The sequence below is a fragment of the Miniopterus natalensis genome, chromosome 13 (assembly GCF_054644295.1).
Source record: "Miniopterus natalensis isolate mMinNat1 chromosome 13, mMinNat1.hap1, whole genome shotgun sequence".
NCBI classification, from domain to species: Eukaryota; Metazoa; Chordata; class Mammalia; order Chiroptera; family Miniopteridae; genus Miniopterus; species Miniopterus natalensis.
This window is the reverse complement of record NC_142093.1, coordinates 369,221-393,560: the sequence shown is the minus strand read 5'-3', so window position 1 is coordinate 393,560 and position 24,340 is coordinate 369,221. Positions and strand designations below refer to the sequence as shown.

Below are 24,340 nucleotides of genomic sequence, written 5' to 3'. Positions count from 1 at the left end.
TGGATTTGTTGCCTCTCATACACCCCCAACCGGGGCCAGGGAACCTGCCACCCAGGGACCTGCCCTTGCCTGGGAATTGAACCTGAGACCCTTGGGTGCTCAGGCCGACGCTCTAAACACTGAGCCGTGTCAGCCAGGACTGAATTTATTCGTTTTTAAGTAAATTGCAAAGTGGGACATTTGTTGGGGCCTTGGGACAATACAGAAATGCAAAAACAGCGAGAAACTAGTTCTTTCCCTGCTCCTCTCTTCACCCACTTTTCTCTCCTCCATGGAAGACACTTGAGGAGGCTTGTTAACCCGTCGTCCTAGCACTTGCTCTGCACAGGCAACTGTGTAGTCACCCGGTGTCTGCTTTCTGTGCTGCGGTTGTTACCTTTACAAAAATGGAATCACACTGGATACACTATTCTGTAACTGTTTTTCAAGCAATAATAACAAAGTGACCCCTACCACTGTGAACAGTTGCAACTTGATGACATTTTAACCGCTTGTGTGAGTCCTGACCTAGGTTGTGAGCGCGACGGCTCTAGTCCGCTCTGTACCTGCAGCTGCGTTGGGCTCAAAGGCTGGCTTTCGGCACGTTGTCGTGGTGATGCCGAGACACACCCACCCTCTGGCTTCTTTGCCCTTCCCCTACTTTTCCCCCATAACTGTCTTCCTCACCTGCTCAGGGCTCCTGCACCCGGCAGCGGGTGTCCTGTCACTCGGGACGGGGTCCCACGCTCAGGGGGACTGGCCAGCGCCAGCCTTGCAGCGTTCTTAGCAGAGCTGTCTTTTTAACACCATGTTCCCCTTGTTTTGCCTTCTGGCAGCTCTTCCTCAGTTCACTGTGACCCCTCAGGACATAGCTGTGATCGAGGGTCAGACAGTTGACTTCCACTGCGAGGCAAAGGGCTACCCGCAGCCGGTCATTGCCTGGACAAAAGGAGGTAAGACGCCAACCTGGTCTCCGGCCCCGTCACCATCTCCTCCCTCGGGACACAAACTCCAAACCAGCTCTGTCTTCCTCTGGCCGAGCGATGGGTGAGCCCGACACGGCCAGGTGCTGGGAGGGCAGAGGCGTCTACCTGTCCTGGTCACAGGCCACCCCATACGCATCTGAGATGCATCCGTACTGAAGGCCGTAGCCTATGCTCACGGCCACCTTCACCCAAATGGTCTGTGTCTTGCCTTAATGTACACCTAACTAGTATTAAATGAAATTGAATAGCATGCAAGATAAACTTTCTGGAAAACCAACAATGGAATGTATTTTTTTAAAAGACTTATGCTTTCAGTTTAATGCCCGGAGTTCTGCATCTTCTCCATCTTGTGTTGAGTGTTGGTTACATTGATTCTCTGGGTAGGACCCAGCCCTCTGTCTCCGGCTGGGGAACGGCTGGCCACGTGCCTTGAGGTGCAGACCTTTTCCCGGGGGTGACGCAGCCCAGCTGGGAAGGTCGGGGTGAGGGAGGGCTGGTGCCAGTGCTGGTGGACCTTCAAGGTCCTGTCCTGGACGCCATGTGGGGTGACCTTGAGAACCAGCTAATGACCTCTGCTTCTACCCCTTTCTTCCCCAAGGGGACCTTTCCAGGGATTCTCTAGATCTACCTCCCTGCTCTCGGGAAGAAAAGGCTGTGGCTCCACCCCCGGGGAATGTGCGAGGGCCTCACTGGGTCCTTGGCCTTTAAGAACCCCCAGTCTCCTGCCCTCTGCCCAGCTCTGTCCTATTACACGCAGCATCGGACCAGCCTCTCCCCAACCCCAAGTGGGTGTGGATGCTGCCCGAGGCCCCTGCCATCCTGACTCCTGCTTACCTGGCTCGTATCTCTGCCCCCCACCATCCGGGGACCTTCATGGGTCAGGGAATGTGTTCTGTTTATCGTTGACCTGGCTGTACGCAGCCTGTGACGTCACATCGAGCAGGCGTGTCACAGGCGCCTGGGGGTGAAGGAACCGTTTGCTGACCAGACCGCCCAAAGATGGCTCCGGCCCTAGTCGGGCAGAGACAAGTTTCTGGGGCCGTCTCATGTCCTCAGAAAAAGTTCTGCTCGACCCACCTGTGAGTAGTGTCACACTGTGTGTCCGTGTGACTGACCGATGTTTCTGTGCCCTGCAGGGAGCCAGCTGTCCGTGGACCGGCGGCACCTGGTCCTGTCGTCGGGGACACTCAGGATCTCGGGCGTTGCCCTCCATGACCAGGGCCAGTACGAGTGCCAGGCGGTCAACATCATCGGCTCCCAGAGGGTCGTGGCACACTTGACGGTCCAGCCCAGAGGTACGTGGCTGGGGCCTGCCTGGTGGACATGTGGCTGAGCAGACGGGGCAGCGGCCAGGCCACCTGCACCGCGGTCACGGCCCTGCTCTTACCAGCAGCTGGCTCTGTCTTTCTGAATAACAGTCCTTTGTCCTTGGATCCCGAGGGACTATGTTGCAGCTCGTTAAGTCTTGCACTTTAGCCCCTATGATAGTGTTTTTTTGTTTTAAATTTTTATTTTTAAAATATGTTTTACTGACTTTTTTGAGGGAGAGAAAGGGAAAGAGAGTGAGTCATCGATCAGCTGCAGGATCCCCGCCTGGGGATCGGGCCCAAAACTCCGGCATGTGCCCAGACCGGGAATCAAACTGACCTCCTGGTTCACGGGAGGACACTCAGCCACTGAGCCACGCTGGCCAGCAGCTTTGTTTTTAATGGTGCTTGTACTGAACTCTGATGGGCTGACTCGTCACAGCAAGCTGACTAGTTTTCCATTGGCTAATAATATTACTTTAAAGAAGGGCCGTGGTGGAGGCCTCTGACCCCCTGACTGTGTCCTGGAGGTGCAGTTCTGTTTCTTGTTTGCCCCCAAGCATTCTGAGATGCCATGTTTTCTGACTCAGAAGGACCTGGTCACCTCTCAGGGCAGACGTCTGCAGGTGCAGAGTGGGGGTCCCAGGTCTTATCTGAGGCCTGCCTGGCTCTGGGTTTGCAGGTTTGCCCATTGGTCCTGACTGGCCGGGACTCTGGGCGGCCTGTTGGGTGAGAACTTGCAGGGAGGGAGGGGAAGGGTCCCGCACAGGCCCCAGGCTCCTCACTTCCAGGCGAGAGAAGCTCACGCTCAGCCTCCAGTTCCTTCCCCGGTCACCAGGGTTTTGGGTCCTGGGGACGCAGGGTGGACCTTGGACTCCGGGCTCAGGTGCCTCAGCAGACAGGAGCTCCTCCAGGCCTGGGGTCTGCTCACAGGCAGGGGACACCTTGGTCCCTTCCAGCTCCTCTGTGCAGACACCACCTGGAGGAGACGGGCGACTGGCCGAGAATTCTCGATGCTCTGGTCCTGCCCTGACTGCGGGAGGGGCCTGGGGCGTCCACAGGTGTCAGCCGCCTGTCCCTTGCCTTCCAGTCACCCCCGTGTTCAGCAGCATTCCCAGCGACCAGACGGTGGAGGTGGGCACCAACGTGCAGCTCCCCTGCAGCTCCCAGGGGGAGCCCGAGCCGGCCATCACCTGGAACAAGGTACCCACTGCGGGCAGCGGGATGCAAGGGGTGACTGCCACCTCCCATTGCTTCTGCAGACGTCCCACAGCAGAGGAAACATCCCAGCTGTAGGCCTGAGTTGAAAGATTTTGCTGCTATTCTCAGTAATAAAACCAAAACGAGACAGACCCAGAGTGGCCTTCTCACGTCCTCACGGGGACGGTAGCATAAAAATCCTTCTCAGACCCTTGGCCTCGTAACCAGTCGAGAAGGTTTTTTGTTGTTTTAGTTCCCTGTTGTTTCTATTAAGCCCAATAAAAAATGCATAACAGGGTTTAGACATACGGACAAATGCTCTGGTGCAGGCGTGTGCGTCCTGAGGACGGTGGCCTTGGAAGGAGCTGTGTGTTCTTGGGCCGGCGGAGCTGTGTCCTCTGCAGCTGGGGCGTCGCTGTCCTTCCCCAAGACGGTGCCCGGGCCCTTCTCCCTCCCCGGTGCCCGTGTCCCGTGGCTCCTCGCTGTGGGCCTCACCCCACGGGGTCGCCTTTTGTTCCCCCCCTCCCCAGTCCTGGGAAACCCCGGGAGCGTGGCTTTTTGCTGGATGCCCCTGGATGGTTGGCAGGCAGGTCAGACAAGTTTATCCCATTGAGTCGGTCGGTACTGGGTGAGTCGGATTAAATCTCGTCTTTCCAATTACGGGTGAGTCTGAGCTCAGCCTCGCCTGCGTTTCCACCCTGAGGCCCCGACGGCCGGCGCCCCCACCACCCGGAATAAACCCCGATTCTTCGTCTCACTTCTGTGGTTTCTCCTCCGTTTTGCTGCAGGATGGGGTCCAGGTGACGGAAAGTGGGAAGTTTCACATTAGCCCCGAGGGGTTCCTGACTATCCACGACGTCGGGACCGCGGACGCAGGCCGCTACGAGTGCGTGGCCCGGAACACGATCGGGCAGGCGTCGGTCAGCATGGTGCTCAGCGTGAGCGGTAAGGGCGCCCAGCCCGGGTTCCCGCGGCTGGCAGACGTCCCCCGCCTGTGCCGGAGGCCACGGGAGGAAGGCGCCCAGGCCCCCAGCGCAGGTCCAGGCTCACGGGGCTATTAGCAGGTGGCGCGGCCACAGCCCTAGTCTGCAGGGCGGCCACCAGGGCCCCGTCGGTCGGCGGCCGGGCCGGGCGCGCTCAGGAGCCCTCCTGCTTCCTGCTGCTCCGTGACCTGCGGGCCACGCGGCCGACTCGCTCGCGGCGCCTCCCGCTGGCTTGGTGGTGGGTTTAGTGCTCATCAGACGCCCGCAGATCAGCAGCGCGTCCCTCAGCCACCATTTGGCAGAAGTGCTGTCACTGCCTTGCAGGCGGCCGCTGCTCCGCTCCGGGTGCGTCACGTCCCGAGTGTCCCCAGCCCAAACCTCCACGCAGTCCCCCAGGGAGCGGCTGCGTGGAGCCCGGGACCTGGCTCGGGCCGCTTCAGACGGTAGAGATTGGTTGGAACGGGATTGTTATTATGACTTTTAAATGTCTTTTTATTGACTTTTTAATTTAATTTTTATCTTTTTAATTTTTACTTATTTTTATTTACTTATTTTTTACTTCTCACTTGAGGATATTTTTCCACTGCTTTTCAGAGAGTGGAAAGGGGGGAGAGAAACAGCGACGTGAGAGGCACATCGACTGGTTGCCTCCTGCTCGCGCCCTGACCAGGGCCGGGGGTCGAGCCTGCAACCCAGGCACCTGCCCTTGGCCAGAATTGAACCCGGGACCTTCAGTCCAAGGACTGAGGCTCTAACCACTGAGCCAGACCTGCCAGGGCTATTTTTTAGAGAGAGGACGGGGGCGGGGGGAGAAACATCAGCGAGAGAAACATCGATCGGCCGCCTCCTGCACGCCCCCCGCCGGGGATCGAGCCTGCGCCCCGACCGGGAATCGCGCCTGCAGCCTCCTGGTTCACCTGACAATCCTCAGCCACTGAGCCACACCGGCTGGGCTCGGAACGGGGTTACTTTATTTAATAAATTCTGAGTCCTGGAAAAATACTAAATGAAAAAGAAAAGAGAACCGGAAACTAGACAGGAGCAGTCCCTCAGGGTCACGGGTCCCTCCGCGTGTGGCCGTGCGTGTGGGTGCGTGACGACTCGCCGTGGCAGTGCCACAGGCGGGAGCAGGTGGCGTGCGGAGGGGCTCACTGGGAAGGGCTGAGCAGCGTGAGGTCTGCGGGAAGCCTCGGCCTTTAGTGAGAACAGACAGAACCCACCGGGGTTAAAGCATCTCATCGGCCACCCTGTGCCCAGCAGGCCGCCCCGGCTGGTCTGAGTGACCGCCTGCCCCGGGCGGTCAGTGTTTGACAGGATAGCCAGCGTTTCCCTGTTCCCTTAGGGGTTTCACATGATTTCAGGAATGAAAAGTCCGTGATTTCCACGCTCTTTGGAAACAGCTTCTAGGAGGGTCTGAGATAAAGTGATTTAAGCCCGGGTGTGAGAAGCAGGAGTGACACTTGGAGAAAGTGTGCCGTGGGTCCCGATGACATAGCGTCTAGACGCCGAGTGACTCGTCCAGTGCTCTGCTGGTAACGTGCGGCCTCCTGTTCTCCTAGTTCCTGACGTCAGCCGGAACGGGGATCCGTTTGTAGCCACGTCCATCGTGGAGGCGATCGCCACTGTCGACAGGGCCATAAACTCCACACGGACGCATTTGTTTGACAGGTATGGTGGGGACGCGGACGGAGGCTGACCCGTCGCCCGGGCTCTGGGGGGTAAAGAACTCGGGCCGTTCTGGTGCCCGGTGGGACCGGTCGGTTGCCTCATCAGGAGAAAACGTTTAATTTGGAAATCGTCAACAAGGCTGGCATCCGCGCGCCGGGGGTTAAGATAACAGGCATGTCCTTTCCAAGTGGAGACTGAACTATGATTCACAAATGAAACATTTCTTAAAAACTGCAGCTCATTCCTTTGGCTTGTTGCTAAATGATTTGGCAAAAACAACGTATTTCACAAGCCATTAGGGCCTGTGTTCATGTTGGCAGATTCCGGAGTGTTTTCCCTGCATCTGAGCTGAAGTAGGATGTTGCTGTTTTCTCCATGGGCCTAATTAACTGTTTGTTTTTAGTGTCTCTTGGTTTTGTGTGTTTTGTGGCCTCCCACCTGGGATCAGTAAGGCACGGCTCCCCCCGGACGGGGGCAGCTACAGAATCATTAAGTGGAAATTCTTCCTTTGCATGCGGGCGACTCCCGTCTCAGTGACTCTTCCCCTTTCCCCTCTGCCCCCGACTCCGTAGCCGTCCTCGCTCCCCCAACGACCTGCTGGCCTTGTTCCGCTACCCAAGGGACCCCTACACCGTGGAGCAGGCCCGAGCCGGGGAGATATTCGAGCGGACGCTGCAGCTGATCCAGGAGCACGTGCAGCACGGCCTCATGGTCGACCTCAACGGAACCAGTCAGTACCCGGGCCCCTCCCCCCTGCGTCTTCCGGGAGCAGGCGGGACCCCCCAGCGAGCGCCTTCCCGGGGACAGGCTCCCGCAGTCTTGTCCGACGTGCCTGTGAAGGACACGCTGGGGATCACAGTGTGGTTCTGTGGTTCCCGCCTCCGGCCTAACAGGGACCCCCTGGGATGAGAGCTGGGTGGCCCTTGCCCACTGGCTAGGACCAGAGGTGCCCAGGACAAAGGAGGTTTGAGGGGAGACGTTGCAGGACAACAGCTGGGCGAGCGATGCTGTGTCCATGCGGCTGTTGGAAAGGGCCTGTGTGGAGCTCTGGCCTCGTCTGTCCCCAGTGCCTGTGGATGGCACGGGAGACGGCCGCCGTGTGGCATTGCCCGTCAGTGTCGGGCGCCTGCCCCAGCAGGAGCGCCGGCTGTGCTGTTAGAGGTGGAGCCGACGCGGGTTTACCCTATAGTAGCATCACTTTCACCAGCGGCTGTTACTCAGAGCTGTGGGCCCACACGCTGCTGGGGTGCTGCCGGGAATGCGGTGACTTCAAGTCTGCTTCCCAGCTTTCCAGTGCTTTCTACCTTGACTTTGACGAGTGTCCTTTCCCGTCAGGACAAAAACATTATTCAGGAGCTGAACTTTATTCCTAAGTGCAGTGTGCGAGGTGAGGCAGATGGGGAGGGGAACTGCGGGGCCGTTTCTCCCGTCTCGGGAGTGTGGTCGCTGCCCAGGGCTGGCCCTCGGTCCCGCTGCGTCTGGGAGCAGTTTGTGCTCCGTGTGCCGGTGTGACGAGCAGTGTGCGGGCGCCTCCTGGCTCTCCATCCAGAGCGGGGTGGGGTGGCCACGGCCCTGCATCCCCACTGGTCTCTGGGAGAAGCGCCAGGACCCTTTCATTCCGCCCACAGTCTCTGTCGGGCGCTCGCTGCGGGCTGTCGGGCACAGGGCTGGGCGGGACGAGCCGGGAGGGCCCCAACAGTGTGAGGACCAGGTGCCCGGCGAGAGGGCTGGGTCTGGGTCTGAAGGCAGAGGTGACGGTCACTCGCGGCCTGGATGAGGTGGGGGAGGGACTGTCCTACGTCAGGACACTCACACAGGCGTACACCTGCGACGTTTACCTGCAGGCCCGTGTCTTCATTCTGTGACCCCAGAAGCGACGCCTTGTGTGGAACAGAGTGATTTCCCCCAATAGCAGTACCTTCCGGGCATTTTCCCATCGTGAGACGGTCGTTTTGTGCACTTCGGGTTCTTAGATTCATACTTTTTCTCCGATTTCAGTATTTTTGCCCACACTTAGTTGTCTGTATTCTGAGGTGGTTTTTATTTCTGAAGTGAACTAGGCTGAGTGACGTGGCTGGGATGCTCGGGCAGTTGGCAGAATTCCTGGTGGACGTCTCACTTGCAGGCGTGTTACCTGGGTCTGTCGGCAGGTTTGGTTTTGCAGCATTTTATCGGCGATGTTTTAAAACGCTCTGGTTCCGGATTCACAGAGGCTGCTGTGTCCGTGTGCACCCCTGGGTGCTGGCTGGTGCCTGCCCTCCTCTTGGGCTCCCCTGGCCCCTGCCTTGGGGCCTGGCCTGGGAAGGTGGCCCCAGGAACTGTGCAGCTACCCCGTGGCCGCCACTGTAGGGAGGGACAGCGCGGGGAGAGGGCTCCTCGGGCCCAGATGACGCGGGAGCGGAAGCAGTTTTCTTTCATTTTCAAGACTGAGAATTTTGAGATTTCAGAGAGTAACTGGGAACAGAGCAGATCTTGCAGCTCCACTGTCTGGTCCCCGGGAAGCGCGTCCCACCCACCCAGGCATTCAGGTCGGGTCCGGTGAGCGCGCCGCTCGGGCGGCTGGGAACCCGGTGCCGCGCCCCCGGCAGAGCCCTCCTGCTTCCGGTTGCCCCCTGGCCTGTGGGGTTTCTTTGCCCCATCCACGTGGGTTAGTTATTTGGGACCCCGTCCGTACAAAAGGGGTGTCTCTGTGTCCATCGGAGGTGTGCAGAGCCGGTCTAGGCCTAGATCTGAGAGATGCTTAGTCAGATGCGCTGAGGAAAGAACCCGGTGGTGCGGGCGGGTGTCGGGCGAGCGCCGTGCCCCTGTGGGCGCCCGTGGGCGGGGCTGTTCTGCGTCCTGGAGCGCCCAGGGCGGTGTAGCCTGAGAGGCTCCGCGAGACGGGGGACGGTCCCGCAGGCGTGGCCGGGAGGCACCGGCTGGCCCCCGACGCCCGGGCCTGAGCCCCGCCCCCTTCCCCGCAGGCTACCACTACAACGACCTGGTGTCCCCGCAGTACCTGAGCCTCATCGCCAACCTGTCGGGCTGCACAGCCCACCGGCGCGTGAACAACTGCTCCGACATGTGCTTCCACCAGAGGTACCGGACCCACGACGGCACCTGCAACAACCTGCAGCACCCCATGTGGGGCGCCTCGCTGACCGCCTTCGAGCGCCTGCTGAAGTCCGTTTACGAGAACGGGTTCAACACGCCGCGGGGCGTGACCCCGGGCCGGCTGTACCACGGGCACCTGCTCCCCATGCCCCGCCTGGTGTCCACCACGCTGATCGGCACGGAGGCCGTCACGCCCGACGGGCAGTTCACCCACATGCTCATGCAGTGGGGCCAGTTCCTGGACCACGACCTGGACTCCACGGTGGTGGCCCTGAGCCAGGCCCGCTTCTCCGACGGGCAGCACTGCAGCTCCGTGTGCAGCAGCGACCCGCCCTGCTTCTCGCTCGCCATCCCCCCCAACGACCCGCGGGTCAGGAACGGCGCCCGCTGCATGTTCTTCGTGCGCTCCAGCCCCGTCTGCGGAAGCGGCATGACCTCCCTGCTCATGAACTCCGTGTACCCGCGGGAGCAGATCAACCAGCTCACCTCCTACATCGACGCCTCCAACGTCTACGGGAGCTCGGAGCACGAGGCCCGCGCCGTGCGCGACCTGGCGAGCCAGCGCGGGCTCCTGCGCCAGGGCATCGTGCAGCGCTCGGGCAAGCCCCTGCTGCCCTTCGCCGCCGGGCCGCCCACCGAGTGCATGCGGGACGAGAGCGAGAGCCCCATCCCCTGCTTCCTGGCCGGCGACCACCGCGCCAACGAGCAGCTGGGCCTCACCAGCATGCACACCCTGTGGTTCCGCGAGCACAACCGCGTGGCCACCGAGCTGCTGGCGCTGAACCCGCACTGGGACGGGGACACCCTGTACCACGAGGCCCGGAAGATCGTGGGCGCGCAGATGCAGCACATCACCTACCAGCACTGGCTCCCCAAGGTGCTGGGCGAGGTGGGCATGAAGATGCTGGGCGAGTACCGCGGCTACGACCCCGGGGTCAGCGCGGGCATCTTCAACGCCTTTGCCACGGCCGCCTTCCGCTTCGGGCACACGCTGATCAACCCGGTGCTCTACCGGCTGGACGAGAACTTCGAGCCCATCGCGCAGGGCCACGTGCCGCTGCACAAAGCCTTCTTCTCCCCGTTCCGCATCGTGAACGAGGGCGGCATCGACCCGCTGCTCCGGGGCCTGTTCGGCGTGGCCGGCAAGATGCGCGTGCCCTCCCAGCTGCTGAACACGGAGCTCACCGAGCGCCTCTTCTCCATGGCGCACACGGTGGCGCTGGACCTGGCGGCCATCAACATCCAGCGTGGCCGCGACCACGGCATCCCGCCCTACCACGACTACCGGGTCTACTGCAATCTGTCCTCCGCCCACACCTTCGAGGACCTCAAAAATGAGATCAAAACCCCCGAGATCCGGGAGAAACTCAAACGGTGAGTGGGAATAAACCGGGGTTCACGTCCTGCTGGTGAACATCAGGTGGGCAAAGGAAGACAGCCCGGCACGGGTGCCGCTGTTGTCCGCGGGTTTGGGCTTCTGTTCGTGAGGCCAGAGGTCAGAGGCGCCGCGGAGGCTGAGCGGGGACCTGGGGGTGCTTCGGGCCCACGAGGCGCCTTCGGGGGCTCTGCTGGTGCGGAGGAAGCGTTTCCTGTTTTGTTTGCTGGTTTCAGCCACGTTGCCCTGTCCTTGTGGGCGAACGGCACTGAGGGCCGAGCCCAGCGGCCTTGTCATTTGTCACATCAAATCCGGGCACCGTGGCAGAGGCGGGTCTCGGGACAGGATGCGTCTCAGTCCCCTGGAGCTTTGCGTAGCACCTGATGTTCGGAGGGGCCAGAGAAGACTGAGGGGTGTTACGTCGTCAGCGCTTGCCTCGGACACATGCGTTTCTGAGGAATTTGATGAAAATCCTGCTCTCTTAGTTTTTTATACTCTGCTTAGTAAAAGTTTTCTTTATAGCAAATATATTTTCAATATATAGTAGAATCCTGGTGTTACTTTTCTTTAGCTTCATGTAGTTTCTTGTTCATATATGTTTATGGAAAAATGATAGGGAAGGTGTACAAGTGGGATTATCTCTGAATAGTAACCAGAATTGTGGTTTTAATTTTCTCCCTGCATTTCCTTGGTTTTTCTAAACTTATACCAGGTACGTGTGTGTGTTGCACACGTGCACAGGGTGGGCAGATACAGCTTTGCAGTTGTGAGTACGCAGAACAGTTGGTTCTTGTGCTGCTACTGATTAATTATTGTATTGTTTCCCGCAGCAACACTGTAAACTGCTTTTGCCACACCCCGGATATAAACAAAGTAGCAGTTCTTTAAAACATAACAAAGAGCCTTAAAGAAACAAAGTTAACTTTTCTTTAAATGAAGGTCTGAATGATGTAAAGTAACAATGGAAAAAAGCGTTTTGCTCCTAGTTGCCGGGTGCCTTCCCAGATAAGCTCTGTCGAGTCGGTTTAAGGTCTCCCTTGTTTTTCAGGTTGTACGGGTCCCCCCTCAACATCGACCTGTTCCCCGCCCTCATGGTGGAGGACCTGGTGCCCGGCAGCCGCCTGGGGCCCACCCTGATGTGCCTGCTGAGCACGCAGTTCAAGCACCTGCGAGACGGGGACAGGTGAGCGCAGAGGCCGGGGCGGGGTCCTTCTGGGGGACGCGGGGAGGGAGGGCCGTGGTGGCGGCCGTGTCCCACGAGAGCTCAGAATGAAGGAACGGCGTCAGGCCTCGTGCTCTCTGTGACCACTCCCGACCGCCGGCCGCCCGTCCCCGCGGCACCGGGATTAGCTGTGACCGGCTCGAGCTGCGTTCACGCCCTCACAGCTGTTACGGGTATTTCTGTCCCCAGAAGTGGACAGTCCAGGGAAACCACGCTGGGCACGCATGGCAGCCGGCCCTTGGGGCAGGATCGGGAGGTTCCGGCCTGTGTGCTGCGGTCAGTTAGTTACAGCGGGTGGTTGGCGGTTGCTGCCTTTCACTCAGCCGTCCAGCTGGGGCTACGAGCCACACGGTGCCCGAGGGGGCCTGTGCTGCTTCGACAGGCGCTGGCTTCAGCATTTTCTTTTAGTATTTTATTTTATTTTTTTGTCAACCTTCACTTGAGGATATTTTTCCCATTGTTACCCCCCACTCCCGAGACTGGAAGGGAGGGAGGGAGGGGGGTGGGGCATCCATGCGAGAGACGCACCCACTGATTGCCTCCCCCACGTCCCCGAGTGGGTGCGGGGAGAGAGCCCACAACCCGGGTACGTGCCCTTGACTGGGAATCGAACCCTTGACCCTTTGGTGCTCGGGCCGGCACTAACCACTGAGCCGTGCTGGCCAGGGCGACCTCTGCATTTTCACTTGGAGGTTTTGCTTTGGTTCGAGTGGGACGTGTGAGCGTGTTTCGCCCACTGTTCAGTGACCCCGGCTGACAGCGGTGAGGTCTGCGCTGCTGGGAACCGAGCGTCGCGTAGAGGGCGGTTGAATTCCGCGCCCTCTGATCTCGCTCTCGTCCCGGGACACAGGTTGTGGTATGAGAACCCCGGGGTGTTCTCCCCGGCCCAGCTGACCCAGATCAAGCAGACGTCCCTGGCCAGGATCCTGTGTGACAATTCCGACAACATCACGCGTGTGCAGAGGGACGTGTTCCGCGTGGCGGAGTTCCCCCACGGCTACAGCAGCTGTGAGGACATCCCCAGGGTGGACCTGCGGGTGTGGCAGGACTGCTGTGAAGGTAACTGTCCCCCAGGCCCGTGTCCTTGGGTGGTCTGCGTGCCTCGCTCACGGCCGGTGAGACCCGCGCGCCAGCTGGCGGACGTGGCAGTTTCCACGGAGTGGGGAAAGCTGTCGGCCCGGTTGGATGGGGTGTGTCCAGGCTGAGGAACCCACACGACCTAAAATAAGTCCTGGTGGAGGGTTTTCTTTTTTTTTTTTAAATCTTCGCCCAAGGATATTTTTTCCATTGATTTTTAGAGAGAATGGAAGGGGGGAGACAAGAACGTGAGAGAGACATTGATCGGTTGCCTCCCACATGCACCCCGACCGGGGCCAGGAGTCGAACCTGAGACCCGTCGTTCATGGGCCGACGCCCTGTCCGCTGAGCCACACTGGCCAGGGCCCGGTGGGGACCTTCAGTGACAGGATGTTACATTCAGTGAGGACGGACCCTGCTGAGTGCCTGCCCTCCCGGTTCATCATCAGTTCACCTCACGCTCCTGTCGCTGTTCTCGTGGTGAACACAACGTGTGTGTGTGTGTACACGTGTATGTGTACTGTGTGTGCGCGCACACGTGTGCACGTGTGTGCACATGTGTGTTGTGTGTACAGTGTGTTGCACACGTGTGTGGTGTGTACAATGTGTTGCACACGTGTGGTGTGTACACATGTGTACGTGTGTGTACGTGCAGTGTAACAATGTGTGTACACATGTGTTTGTGTGTTTGTGTTTATGTAAATATTACACTTCTTTCTAAATAGTTGAGGAAGCTGCAGACACCGGTTACTACTCGATACTTAAGTTGTTTAGGATCAAAATCGGGCGATTCTGGGTGGATAGAGCCCTGTCCTTAGCGTCCAAGGTCGCGGGTTCCCTTCCCACCCCATTTGTCACCTCTGCTCGTGGCAGGGTCCTGGTCTGTCCTGCAGGTGACCCTTTCTGTGGAGTCTCCCTCCCCCTGGTCCCCTTTAGACCAGACGCGGCCTCGCACGGGGGCCTGATGCTCTGTAACACACCAGGTGGCCCTGGCCACCGCCGGCCACGGGGCGTCAAGGTTCATCACAGGCGAGCACAAGAGACTTACCATTTGCCGGATCCACCCGAGTTTCTCCTGGCGTGACAGGTAACGTCTCCCTTCGCTCTCTCCTCAGACTGCAGGACCAGGGGGCAGTTCAACGCCTTCTCGTATCATTTCCGAGGCCGGCGGTCCCTTGAATTCAGCTACCAGGAGGACCAGCCGACCACGCAAGCAGGGCCTTGGCAGACCCCGAGGTACGACCATCCCGAGGGCCACACTGTCCATGCCACGGGGCTGGGCCTGGGCCCCAGGCAGGGGCGTCCTCATGGCCTCCTGCTTGGCCTCAGCCCCGCACGGTGCAGGTGCCCGGTGGCCCAGTGTGAGCACATGTGATGAGTCCAGCTGTCACGCGCTGAGGTCGTGTCTGCTTCCCCGTCTCCCTCCTGCAGTGCCGGGAAACACGGCCAGCGCCCCAGGAACGCCACGTCCGCCTCCTACGAGCACCCACAGGTCCCAGGGACGAGCGACTTCAGGGACTTCGTTCTGGAGATGCAGAAGACCATCACAGACCTCAGGACACAGGTGCTGGCCTCCCCGAGTCCCCCCTTTCTTAGCACATTGTTCCCACACGTGTGGACACATTCATTTCTGTGTGGCCGCAAAGGTGTGAGTTCTGTCGATGCCCCTGCCTGGCACCCAGGGGTGTCACTTTGTCTGCTCGCACCTCTGGCTTGTCTTGGGCTGGGCCACACTGAGTTCCTTAGGAATTCCCGCTCTCGGGACGGATGTCTGGTCAAACCTGTCATGCCTGCGGACAGCCAGGGGCAGAATGTTCTGTCCTCTGAGTGGCTCTCGCTCACAGTCCCGTGAGAACACCTCCTCCGTTTGGTCCGGGGTTTTCCTTCGTTTCTTAGCAACGGCCGCCTTACTTGGGGGCGGGCGTCTCTTACCTGAGACGGGGTGGGCAGTGCCGTCCCCGAGCTCTGGGACCAAGGCCATTAGCTGCAGGGGGAGCAGGTTTGAGTTTCCACAGCGTCCTTCAGAGATGGTTTTCCGAGTCCCTCCCCATCCTGTCCAAGGCGCCGTTTCCTGCGGAGGGCAGGGTGACGCCAGGGCCACATCCCCCGGACCGACCGTGCCCATGTTGGCTTTGCAGATAAAGAAACTGGAGTCGCGGCTCAGCACGGCTGAGTGCACCGACGCGGATGGCGAGCCCCACGCGGACGGCACCCGGTGGAAGCGAGACACGTGCACCCTCTGTGAATGCCGTGTGAGTAGGGCTCTGAACCCGGGACCTGGGACACGGGCTCAGCCCCCGGCAGGCAGCCCCTTGGTCAGCGGGGCCTGGCTCACCCGTGGGGCCTCCTCCGCCTTCCCTGGGAGGCCTGGGCTCTTCCCCCAGCTGTTGTCAACGGTTGATCAGCCTGCCCCTGCCCCTGCCCCTGCCCCTGCCCCTGCCCCTGCCCCTGCCCCTGCCCGGCCCTGGGGTGTTTGCACCTGCAGGCGGGCTGGTCCTGCCGGGCAGCTCTGGGTCTCTGGGAACATGGACAGGGAGCTGCTGAGTCCTCGTGCTGGGTTCTGCCTGCCGCCCGGCCTGGGTGGGAAGCTCAGGGCAGAGCACTGGGCGGAGAGGACGGGACCAAAGAGGTCAGGACACGAGCGGGAGATGGGTGATGCCCAGCGTCGTTCAGAAACTGACCAGCCTGGCTCCCTCTCCCTCCAGGATGGGCAGATCACCTGCTTCGTGGAAGCATGCCCGCCTACCGATTGCCCAGCACCTGTGAGAATCGACGGAGCCTGTTGTCCATTCTGCCTGACGGACACCCCGGGAAAGCAGCCTTAGATCCTCCGTGGTCCTGGAGCCCCTCCGAGCATCCCCTGAGGTCACCAGCTGGTGCGGGGACTGCAGACTGGAGGACACCAAGGGCTCAGATGGCTCACGGCCACGTCACCAGGGCTGTCTCAGAAACAGCCCAGGGGCTCAGACTGGAGGATTCACGGAGCCAGAGACCACGCAGCAGACACGTGGGCGGGAGCAGACACGAGTCCTAACTTCATATTAGATTCTCAGGTTTTTATTTAATTTTTTTAATGAAAAGTTGGTGCTACTATTAAATTGCACACTTAAGTCATTTAGATTCCTACAGTGATTTCCCCCAATTCCACGTTTCCTCTCAACTGAAACCCACCCCACTTGGTCCTGGTACCGGGAGCCTGCGGACCAGTGGCCACGAGTCAGGCCACGTTGAAAAGAATATCAGTGTTTGGCAAATGGAACAGTCTCTCGTGAGCGTCTCCGGGTGCCACAGGCTCCTGTCGGCCCGGTAACCCCCATCCCTTCCCTCTGGCCCTCTCTGCCACGGTCCACGCGCCCCAGCAGCTCCTCACACCAGATCCATGGCTCAGGCGCACGCACTCCCGCAGCTTCTCCTTCCCCGTGTGATAGGTTGTCGGGCTCCTTTTAGAAACGGGCCTGTCGTCACTGTAACCTGCTGCTTGGTTGTGGACCAGCTGTGAAACCCCCCTCCGTGGTGGCGACACTGCTCGTGCACCGGGGGGCTGTTCCTGGCCGAGCACACGGGGGAATCGGTGCTCTGGGTTCCCTTTCCGACGGTGGCGTGGGATGTGGGAACTTCCTAATTCCAGGTTGTGTGCCTTAGAGAAACAACACCCCATACCTCATGTGTTTTCAAGTGCATGATGCTTTATGAAAGTTTGCCCACGTTTTCAGCATTCGATACGGCAGAGAAATCACGTCCACTGTGCAAAAGGGTCTTTCAGAAATCCGTGAAAAGCAACTTTCATACCTCATGGTCGCTCTCTCTTCAATTGACCAAAACCCCCTATTTTGTTCTAAGAACAGAGTGATCTGTGCTCTGAGACTTGTGTCCCTGAGTGCCCACTGTGTGCCGGGCGCTGAGCGGGACCCAGACGAGGGACCCACCTGGCCGTCCCAGGGGGACTTGCAGCTTCAGCGCACGGCAGGGCGAGCTCACGGGGGGGTCCCTGTGCGGGGTGGGAGGCGAGTCTCAGTGTCCGGCAGGCAGTGGGCAGTTTAAGAGCCTGGCTTCAGTCCAGTGTGGGCACCAAGCTGCCACGTCTCTGGGGGTGGCATTGACCTCCCCACCGTAAGCACAGTCACAGGGGATTTAAACGTGAGGCCGACTCCTCAGCCCCACGTCGCTGAGTGACAGGTAGAAGCTGGCTGTTGCCGCACCAGACGTGAGACTGCTATTGAAACATCAAGTCAGATTGATTGATCGGATCTCAGACCCAGTGTCCGTAAACTAGAAGATGGAGAGTTTGGTTTAGAAGTTGGATGGTTCTGTAAGTTGCTCAGCAGCGGACCCAGTTCCGCGCGTGTGTTCGTGTCCTGTGGTTTCGTGGCAGAGGTGACGTGCACGTGGATCGGGAGGCTGGGGAGAGCTGCACGCTGGAGGGGAGGCCGGCTCGCAGGGACGTCTGCAGCTGCAGGTGACGTGTCCTCGGGATCGAGGTGGAATCTCACGTGGGCGTGGGAGCCGTGGGCAGTGCAGGAGCTGTGGGCTGTGCGGACGCGCTGTAGCTGCACCGGAAGGGGGTTGCTGTGATAGGAAGCGGAGTGTACGTGTTTATTTACTTTCCTAACTGTTCCCACCAGCCAGATGCCTTTTCTCTGTTCATTGTAACCAATACGTTACCAAAGAAACGTTTGCACTATGTAACAATGCCTTTGAGTTGGAATAAACGGGCCACGTTTTCCAGTGGAGAGTGGTGTCCTTCCTTCCGTAAACCCGTCATCGGGGCTGTACCCCGTGAGGTCACAGCCTGATACAGAGAGGAGGCAACGCCTAGGAGACTTGAAGTGCATTTTCCAGGTATTTGATATTTAGGAGAAAATGTATTTTCTGACAGAGTTTCAGGAAGTCATCTGATTTTCGCAGACTGAGTTTTATGTAACATTTTTTTCAGGTTTGACCACTTCACGACCCACCTGTAACCAGGAGCCCCTAAGGCCTTAGAGATGGGTGAGCGGGGACAGGGTTCGCAGGCCCCAAAGAGGCCAGAGGCTGAGTAGGTTTCAGGCTTAGTAATTACAAGCGAGGGAAAGTGGTCTGAAGGCACCGGCCGCCTGCAGGTGGAGAGCAGGTCTGGGGCGTCCCGGTCTGACACCGGCCCGGGGTTGGGCAGCCAGCCTGTCCCACAGGCCCCATCTGTCCCCGCTTGTCCCCGTCTCATTGGCGTCCTCTCTGAAGAGGCTCCATCCTGTGGTCACCAGCCCGAGTTTCTCTGGCATCTTAGTGACACAGCCCTGAGCAGACCAGGGCCTCACTCCCCAGGTGTTGAGTGTTAGGCCCCACGTGTGACATCTTCCGATTGTGGATGTTTTTTCTCGTTTGCCCTCAAGGCTGGAGCACTGAGGCACAGGCGGGGGGGACGCGCTGGGATCCCAGAAGCTCCAGTTTTGTTTGTTGAAAATAACTGGGTCTTATCTGCTGCTGCAGCGTCTGGGCCTCTTTGTTCAGGGGCCGTGTCTCTGAGGAAGGAAGCCCAGCCCGGAAGATCCCACGTCCCTCCTCCTTCCCACAGCGGCCTTACCTCACGTCCTAACCGTTTCCCTGACTTAACAAAGTGAGCCTAAGGGGACGGTTTTTCCATTATAGTCCTGAACCTCGGCCTGATGGCTGGTCCAGGCGACTCTGCCGGGAAGCCCTGTTTTCCAGGAAAAGCCCCGGGGGAGGGAATATCTATGCCCGGTTTGCAGCGACCGCGCAGGTGAATCGGTGGCTTTTCTGTGGGGATCTCTTGATCTCGTTATACACTCCTTCCTTTTCCAGCATTGAGCACAGATTCAGGTACCTGCAAGATGTTATTTCCATGGGCTTTCCCAAAATCGAATGTATTTAATGGCTGCAACCCTCCTTCCAAAGCCCTGAACGTCCTGGCTTCTAGGCTTCGTGTCACATGCTTTTTAAATCAGCTGCACCCTCCCCAGCACACAGAAGGGCTTTCTCATCCCGTCGTCCTCACTTGCAGAACAGGCCGCAGACGGGGCTGCTGTGGAGTGAGTCAGAGGACGGGCCGGAAATCCCGTGTGGGAGCTTCAGAAACCCCTGCACCGGAAAGTAACTGAGAATGGCCACCACTTCCCAGAACAGATTCAGAGCAGACGCGGGAAAGGAACGGAGGCTGCGCTGCTGTGTCTCGGGCACCTCTGAGCTGGGCTGTGGCTGTCCCCCCGGCCTCAGAGCTGGGGTCCCGCGGCTCAGACGCACTCGACTGCGCCTGTGGTCTGAGGCTGACCAACCAGGTTTCTCAGTGGAGGCTGCTGACCACACAGCGTTTGTCTGTTAGTGGGCTGACGACCAGCCACTTATTGACGTTCACGGGCCTCCTCTGTTTTTTTTTGTTTGTTTTAAATATGTTTTTATTGATTTCAGAGAGAGGAAGGAAGAGGGGGAGAGAGAAACATCAATAATGAGAGTCACTGTTCGGCCGCCTCCTGCACGCCTCCTGCTGGGCATGGAGGAGCCTGCAACCCGGGCGTGTGCCCCGACCTCAGCCTTTCACGTGACACGTTCTGTGGGCGACAGTCGGTGAGTCTCATGAACTGAAAGGTGCTCCCTCCCGATCCGCCCAGTGTCCCTGTGGAAATCTGACTTCCTGCCGTTATCACCAAGTGTCCCCTTTGCTCAGGGAGACACTGACCCGAAGTGTCCGTGAACCAGGAGCGGGTGTCCGGTCCCTGGCTTGGGAGGAGGAGGGGTCGTTGTCTGACACCCCCGTCAGTTTGCTCGTACCTGGGACTCAGGCCCCATGGTGTACAAGACACTGAGTGGGGTGGGGTCGAGGGAGGCCAGGGGCAAGCTCGCCTTTTCTTGGTCACTGTTTCCCACCTGTGACCAGGGAGTGCGCTGAGTGTCCCGGGGCCACCTGGGCAGCCGTGCTCTCCTGCACGGGCTGAGCTGCCCTGGTGACTTCCCGGCACCGAGGACACAGGGTGGGACCCCAGTCTTGCTGCTGGGACAAAGGCCCCAGGCTCCTGTTAGCTGACTCGCCCTTGGGTGAGGTGTCCAGGGAAGACACATGCACATGCTGGCCTGCCTGGGACACAGCTGCCGGGACTGCCGGCCCATGGAGAACCACAGGTCATTCTCTCCCACATGCTAACCACTTGCCCTGCCCAGCTGCCCACCGCACAGTCTCTGGAGCAGCTGGAGCATCTCAGGGTCGGCCAGTACTGGGCCTGACGTCATTGGATGTGGGAAGCCAGGGGCCCCTCTGCCAGGGCCCCTCTCTGCCAGGTCCTGTCACAAAAGCCCATTGTTCAGACCCCATGGGCTGTTTTGGGCCAGCGGCCGGCCAGGTCTCAGCTGCATTGGCTCCGCAGGGCGCAGGGCAACCAGAGGGGCTGGGGCTCTGTGGACACAGCTGTCACATAGCCACGTGGAGTGAGGGGCCCTCAGAGAATCACAGGGTGGGGTCGGGGACAGTGGGGGCCAGCAGGGCTCGGAACTTCCCGGGGGCTGGTTAAACTCCCCTGAGCACAGCGCATGTCAGCTCAGGTCAGGAGGCAGGAATGGACATTGAGGCCACCCCGGGACGCTCGGCACCGAGCCTGAGGGGCCTGGAGCCCGCCGGCGGCCTGGTGCCGGCCTCTGCAGCTGCTGGCCTGGAGAGCCAACTTCCTTGCTAACTTCCTAGGAAAGACTCCGAACCCTCGGAAGAGCAGCAGCTACAGGAGAGGCCAGTGCCAGGCTCACACGGAGATCGGGGGAGGGTCACTGTACCTGGGGTGACAGGCGCTCTCCTCACCCGAAGGCTGGCTTGGCTCAGTCACACTAACCCTCGAGTGCCAGGACCTGCTCGAGCCCAAGCCCAGCGGACAGAGCTTCCCATGTGGTGCAGTGGCCTTTGAGGGTATGAAAGGGTGTGGCAAGCATCTCCCCAACAGGTCCTTTGGCCTCTGCTTGATTGCCTCCAGTGATGGGGAGCTCATCCCTCCGAGGCGCATTCTATTTTCTTCTGAGTCAAGTTTGTAACTACATTCAAATTATTTTTTCACGTTGATCCAAAATAAATTTCTCTGTTACCTACGTCCCTGGGCCATCTAAGCTTTCCTCACAGGATCCACACGCTCCCTCGGCATCTGGAGCTACTCTAGGTGACGGTCTAGTTCCACACGTTTTTCTGAGCAGAGGTCCCACTGCTGTCATCGGCTCTGACTCCTCGGCCACGTGCAGACTGTGCTGGGGAGCAACTGAGGTCACTGGTCTCATGTCCTCAACTCGAGTTGATTTTTTTGTTTTGTTAACTCTCACCCGAGGATACTTTTCCATTGGTTTTTAGAGAGCGGAAGGAGAGGAGAGAGAGAAACATCACCGTGGGAGGCACCTGCACTGGCTGCCTCTGGGGTCGGGTTGATGCTGTGGCCCTTGAGCCGCGCCAGCCCGGCCGTCGGGTTCATGTTAATGACCTTTAACCCTCACACTCACAAACCTGAAATGTTTCTGCGTTTATCTGTGACTTTATAGGCGTCATAACATTCTGTCGTCTCTAATAAAGGCTTTGCACATTTCCTTAGACTTGTTATTGTTGTAAATGCTACTTTTCTTCTTTAATTTTACTTTCTAGTCAAGTGTGACCACCGAGGCTGATGGCCAGAGGCGGCCACCTGGCTCCAGCACCTAAAGCTCGGCCTCTGAGTGCTGCTCGGGCCACAGCCGGCTTTCTCCTGCCAGCTCCGGGCAGGGAGCCACGGCGGCGGGGGGCAGAGCCCGTGCTCCCCTGAATGTCGCTGTTTCTCGGGGTGTCACCACCTCGAAGGCCTTTCTGGGTGGGGCTGGGGTGTCAGGACGGGGGTCTCACGAGTGCTCTGAAAACCCAGGCTCTCCGTCTGCATGAGAGACTAGCTGAGCCGCAGGAGCCCACAGGCCAACGCCAGGCTCAGCAGGACGAGCGGGCACAGTGCCCCCAGCTCCGAGTGGTTGCATTAGAGGGGCTGTGCCAGGGCCAGGGAGGAGCCGAGGGGCTGCTGGCCCTGCTCGGTGGTCGTCCAGGTTCTCTCACAGCCGCGGCCGTTCAGCCTGATTCCTGCCTCCAGCTCTGACGTCAGGGCTGCGCCCCCGTGAATGACAGGCCCCCCCAATCGCAGGCATGGCGCCTGTGCAGACGGACCACAGCTCAGCGAGAAAGAAGAATGGACTCTTACCCCTTGCGACAGTGTGGGTGGCCCTGGGGGGCATTATACTGAGTGAAATAAGGGAGTCAGAGAGACAAATCCTGCGTGTGGTCCGTGGAATCTAAAGAGCAAAATAAATGAAACACAAAAAACAGAAACGGACTCAGACACGAGATCAGGCTGAAGGTCGCCAGAGAGGAGGTGGGGCTGGGTGGGAAAGGCCAAGGGCCTGAGAGCTGGGTGGTCACAGCATCGCCTGGGGTGCCCAGGGCAGATCGGGGGAGCGATAGCCTCGCGTGGTGTCGGGCGGTACTGGAGATACCAGGGGTCACCCTGTAAACTATTTGTCTGACCACCATGCTGCACACCTGAAACCAATACAAAATAATATTGACTGTCAACTGTAATTGAAAAGTAAAAAAATAATTAAAAAGAGGAAATAAAACAGGAAAGTACTTTTCACAAATTAAAAAAGAAAAGCAGCCATGGACCCCGCGCATCGTCCCTGGGACCAAACACTTCGTTTTTGCCGGACTTTTAAAGACAGGCCTGTAATGTTGTGACAGGGTTTTTTCTGTTTGGGAGGAAAATCTACATTAAAATAAAAAAGCGAAATTTCTCCACAATTTTGTTTTTAAAAAATCAGTTTTCAGTAGTTTTATTTCTTAATATTTTCCCACGTCGAGGTTCCATTTTGCAGTTGCACAGGTAACGTGCTCTGATTTCCACCCGCAGACAGTGTGTTTCTCCATTTTATTAGTTCCCAGCTTTTCCTTGTCGCTTGGTCGGATCACCTCCCTCGTTCCGGGCGTCGGGGGACGAACCGGCCGCGCTCGCCTGAGGCAGCTGCCGCGGTCTCACCAGCAGGCCTCTGCCCCGTTTCAGTCTGTCAGCAATGGGGTCCCGCACTTTCTCCCCCGCGAGAGATGCAAGTCCAGCTGATTCCTTTTCCCACTTTTAAAATTCTAGTCTGTCGACGTAAAAACATTCAAACCTACAGAGAATTTTTGTGAGTTTATTTGAGCCAAACTGAGCAAAATCTTGAGGGACTGAGAAAATGCTCCGCAGAGCGGCAGTTCTGCACCACGTTACGCGTCACAATCAAATAGGAGACGTCAGTGGGTTACATGAAATCCACGGGTGACAGGTTGGGGGGGCGGGAGAAAGCAAAGCGTAGAACCTGGGATTGGACAAAAGGTAAAAAGACACTTCTTTTACTTAGGTGGTTGCAGCAGAGTTAACAGTCAGCAATTAGCGCGGTAACAATACAGTGAGAGGGTTTGCCCTCACCCCAGGGGCCCTGCTAGTGCCCTGAGGGGCCTGGAAAAAAGGGAGTTACCCGGACATTCCAAAGGAATGTTACCGGAGATGCAAAAAGACAATAGACGGCGCAGGGAAGGTCAAGGTGGGCCTTTGTCAGGGAGGATACGGCTTGGGACGTGACTACCCACCATAAACTGTTTTTAGTTAGAAAGCTTTCATTTCAGACCATCCTTTGTGGTTATTTCTGGTCTCTGAGTTTGCAAGGCCACCGCGCAGGCCTCCCCTGAGCCCTCAGGTTAGCATGTGGCCCCTTTTCCTCCGCAGGTCTGACCTGCGTCCTAAACGTGCCCAACACTGGGTGTGTTCCTGCAGTGAGGCTCCAACCCCCCCAGGCGGCCACCGGCGTCCCCGGTGGGTGTGGCGTGCGGGGCCGGCTGGTGGTTTTCCACTGACCTGCAGAGCCTGGTTCTCCAGGTCCCTGAGCAACAGTCCTGAGAAAACGTCCTCCGTGGGGACAAAGTGAACAAATGCTGGTGGTGCACTTTTACCAAAGACCCCCTGAGAACAGCTGGGTTGGTTAAGAGGCGGACTCGGGCCATAAATGTACCCCCTGCGGGGCCAGATCGGCTCTGAAAGTTTGGGTGTTGCCTGGGTTTTCATCCCACAGACACACCTGCCTTGCGGGCCCCAGGCTGTGGGGGGAGGACCACAGAGCTGTCTCCTGTCCGGTTCTGCCTTTAAATGTGAGCGGACATGAAATGATTGCATTTGCCTTAAAAAACTACCTTTGTGAAAATTTCACCAAGTCTGACAATATTCTGCATTTCCTGCTGTTCTACTGACAGGCTACGAGCCCACGAAGTCGGTATTTTGCCCCAATTTGAGGCAAACTGAAGACTGTGTCATGTGTTGTTTTTCCACCTTGCTGTTTGCACAGGAACTGCCCCGGCAGACGTGAGATTCAGGGGTAAACACGTCCCTGACCTGCATCACTCAGGTCAACGGAAATGGACAGAAAGTCATCTGTGGAGAACACATGAGGCG

At 58.5% G+C, this 24,340-nt stretch overlaps 1 protein-coding gene across 2 annotated transcripts in view; it reads left to right on the top strand.

Annotated features, from left to right (window-relative positions):
* The window catches only part of PXDN (peroxidasin), a 51,852-nt gene extending 35,848 nt beyond the window's left edge, over positions 1-16,004 (top strand). For both annotated transcript variants that reach the window (XM_087823310.1, XM_087823309.1), the window contains 13 exons: positions 816-932; positions 2,102-2,260; positions 3,363-3,475; positions 4,261-4,417; positions 6,015-6,123; positions 6,696-6,853; positions 9,087-10,590; positions 11,640-11,774; positions 12,664-12,872; positions 14,006-14,126; positions 14,322-14,454; positions 15,029-15,142; positions 15,596-16,004. In XM_087823310.1, coding sequence (XP_087679436.1) covers positions 816-932; positions 2,102-2,260; positions 3,363-3,475; positions 4,261-4,417; positions 6,015-6,123; positions 6,696-6,853; positions 9,087-10,590; positions 11,640-11,774; positions 12,664-12,872; positions 14,006-14,126; positions 14,322-14,454; positions 15,029-15,142; positions 15,596-15,715 — 3,149 coding nt within the window. In that variant the 3' untranslated portion in view covers positions 15,716-16,004. The remainder of the gene's footprint in view (positions 1-815; positions 933-2,101; positions 2,261-3,362; positions 3,476-4,260; positions 4,418-6,014; positions 6,124-6,695; positions 6,854-9,086; positions 10,591-11,639; positions 11,775-12,663; positions 12,873-14,005; positions 14,127-14,321; positions 14,455-15,028; positions 15,143-15,595) is intronic.
* Positions 16,005-24,340: the final 8,336 nt, after the last annotated feature.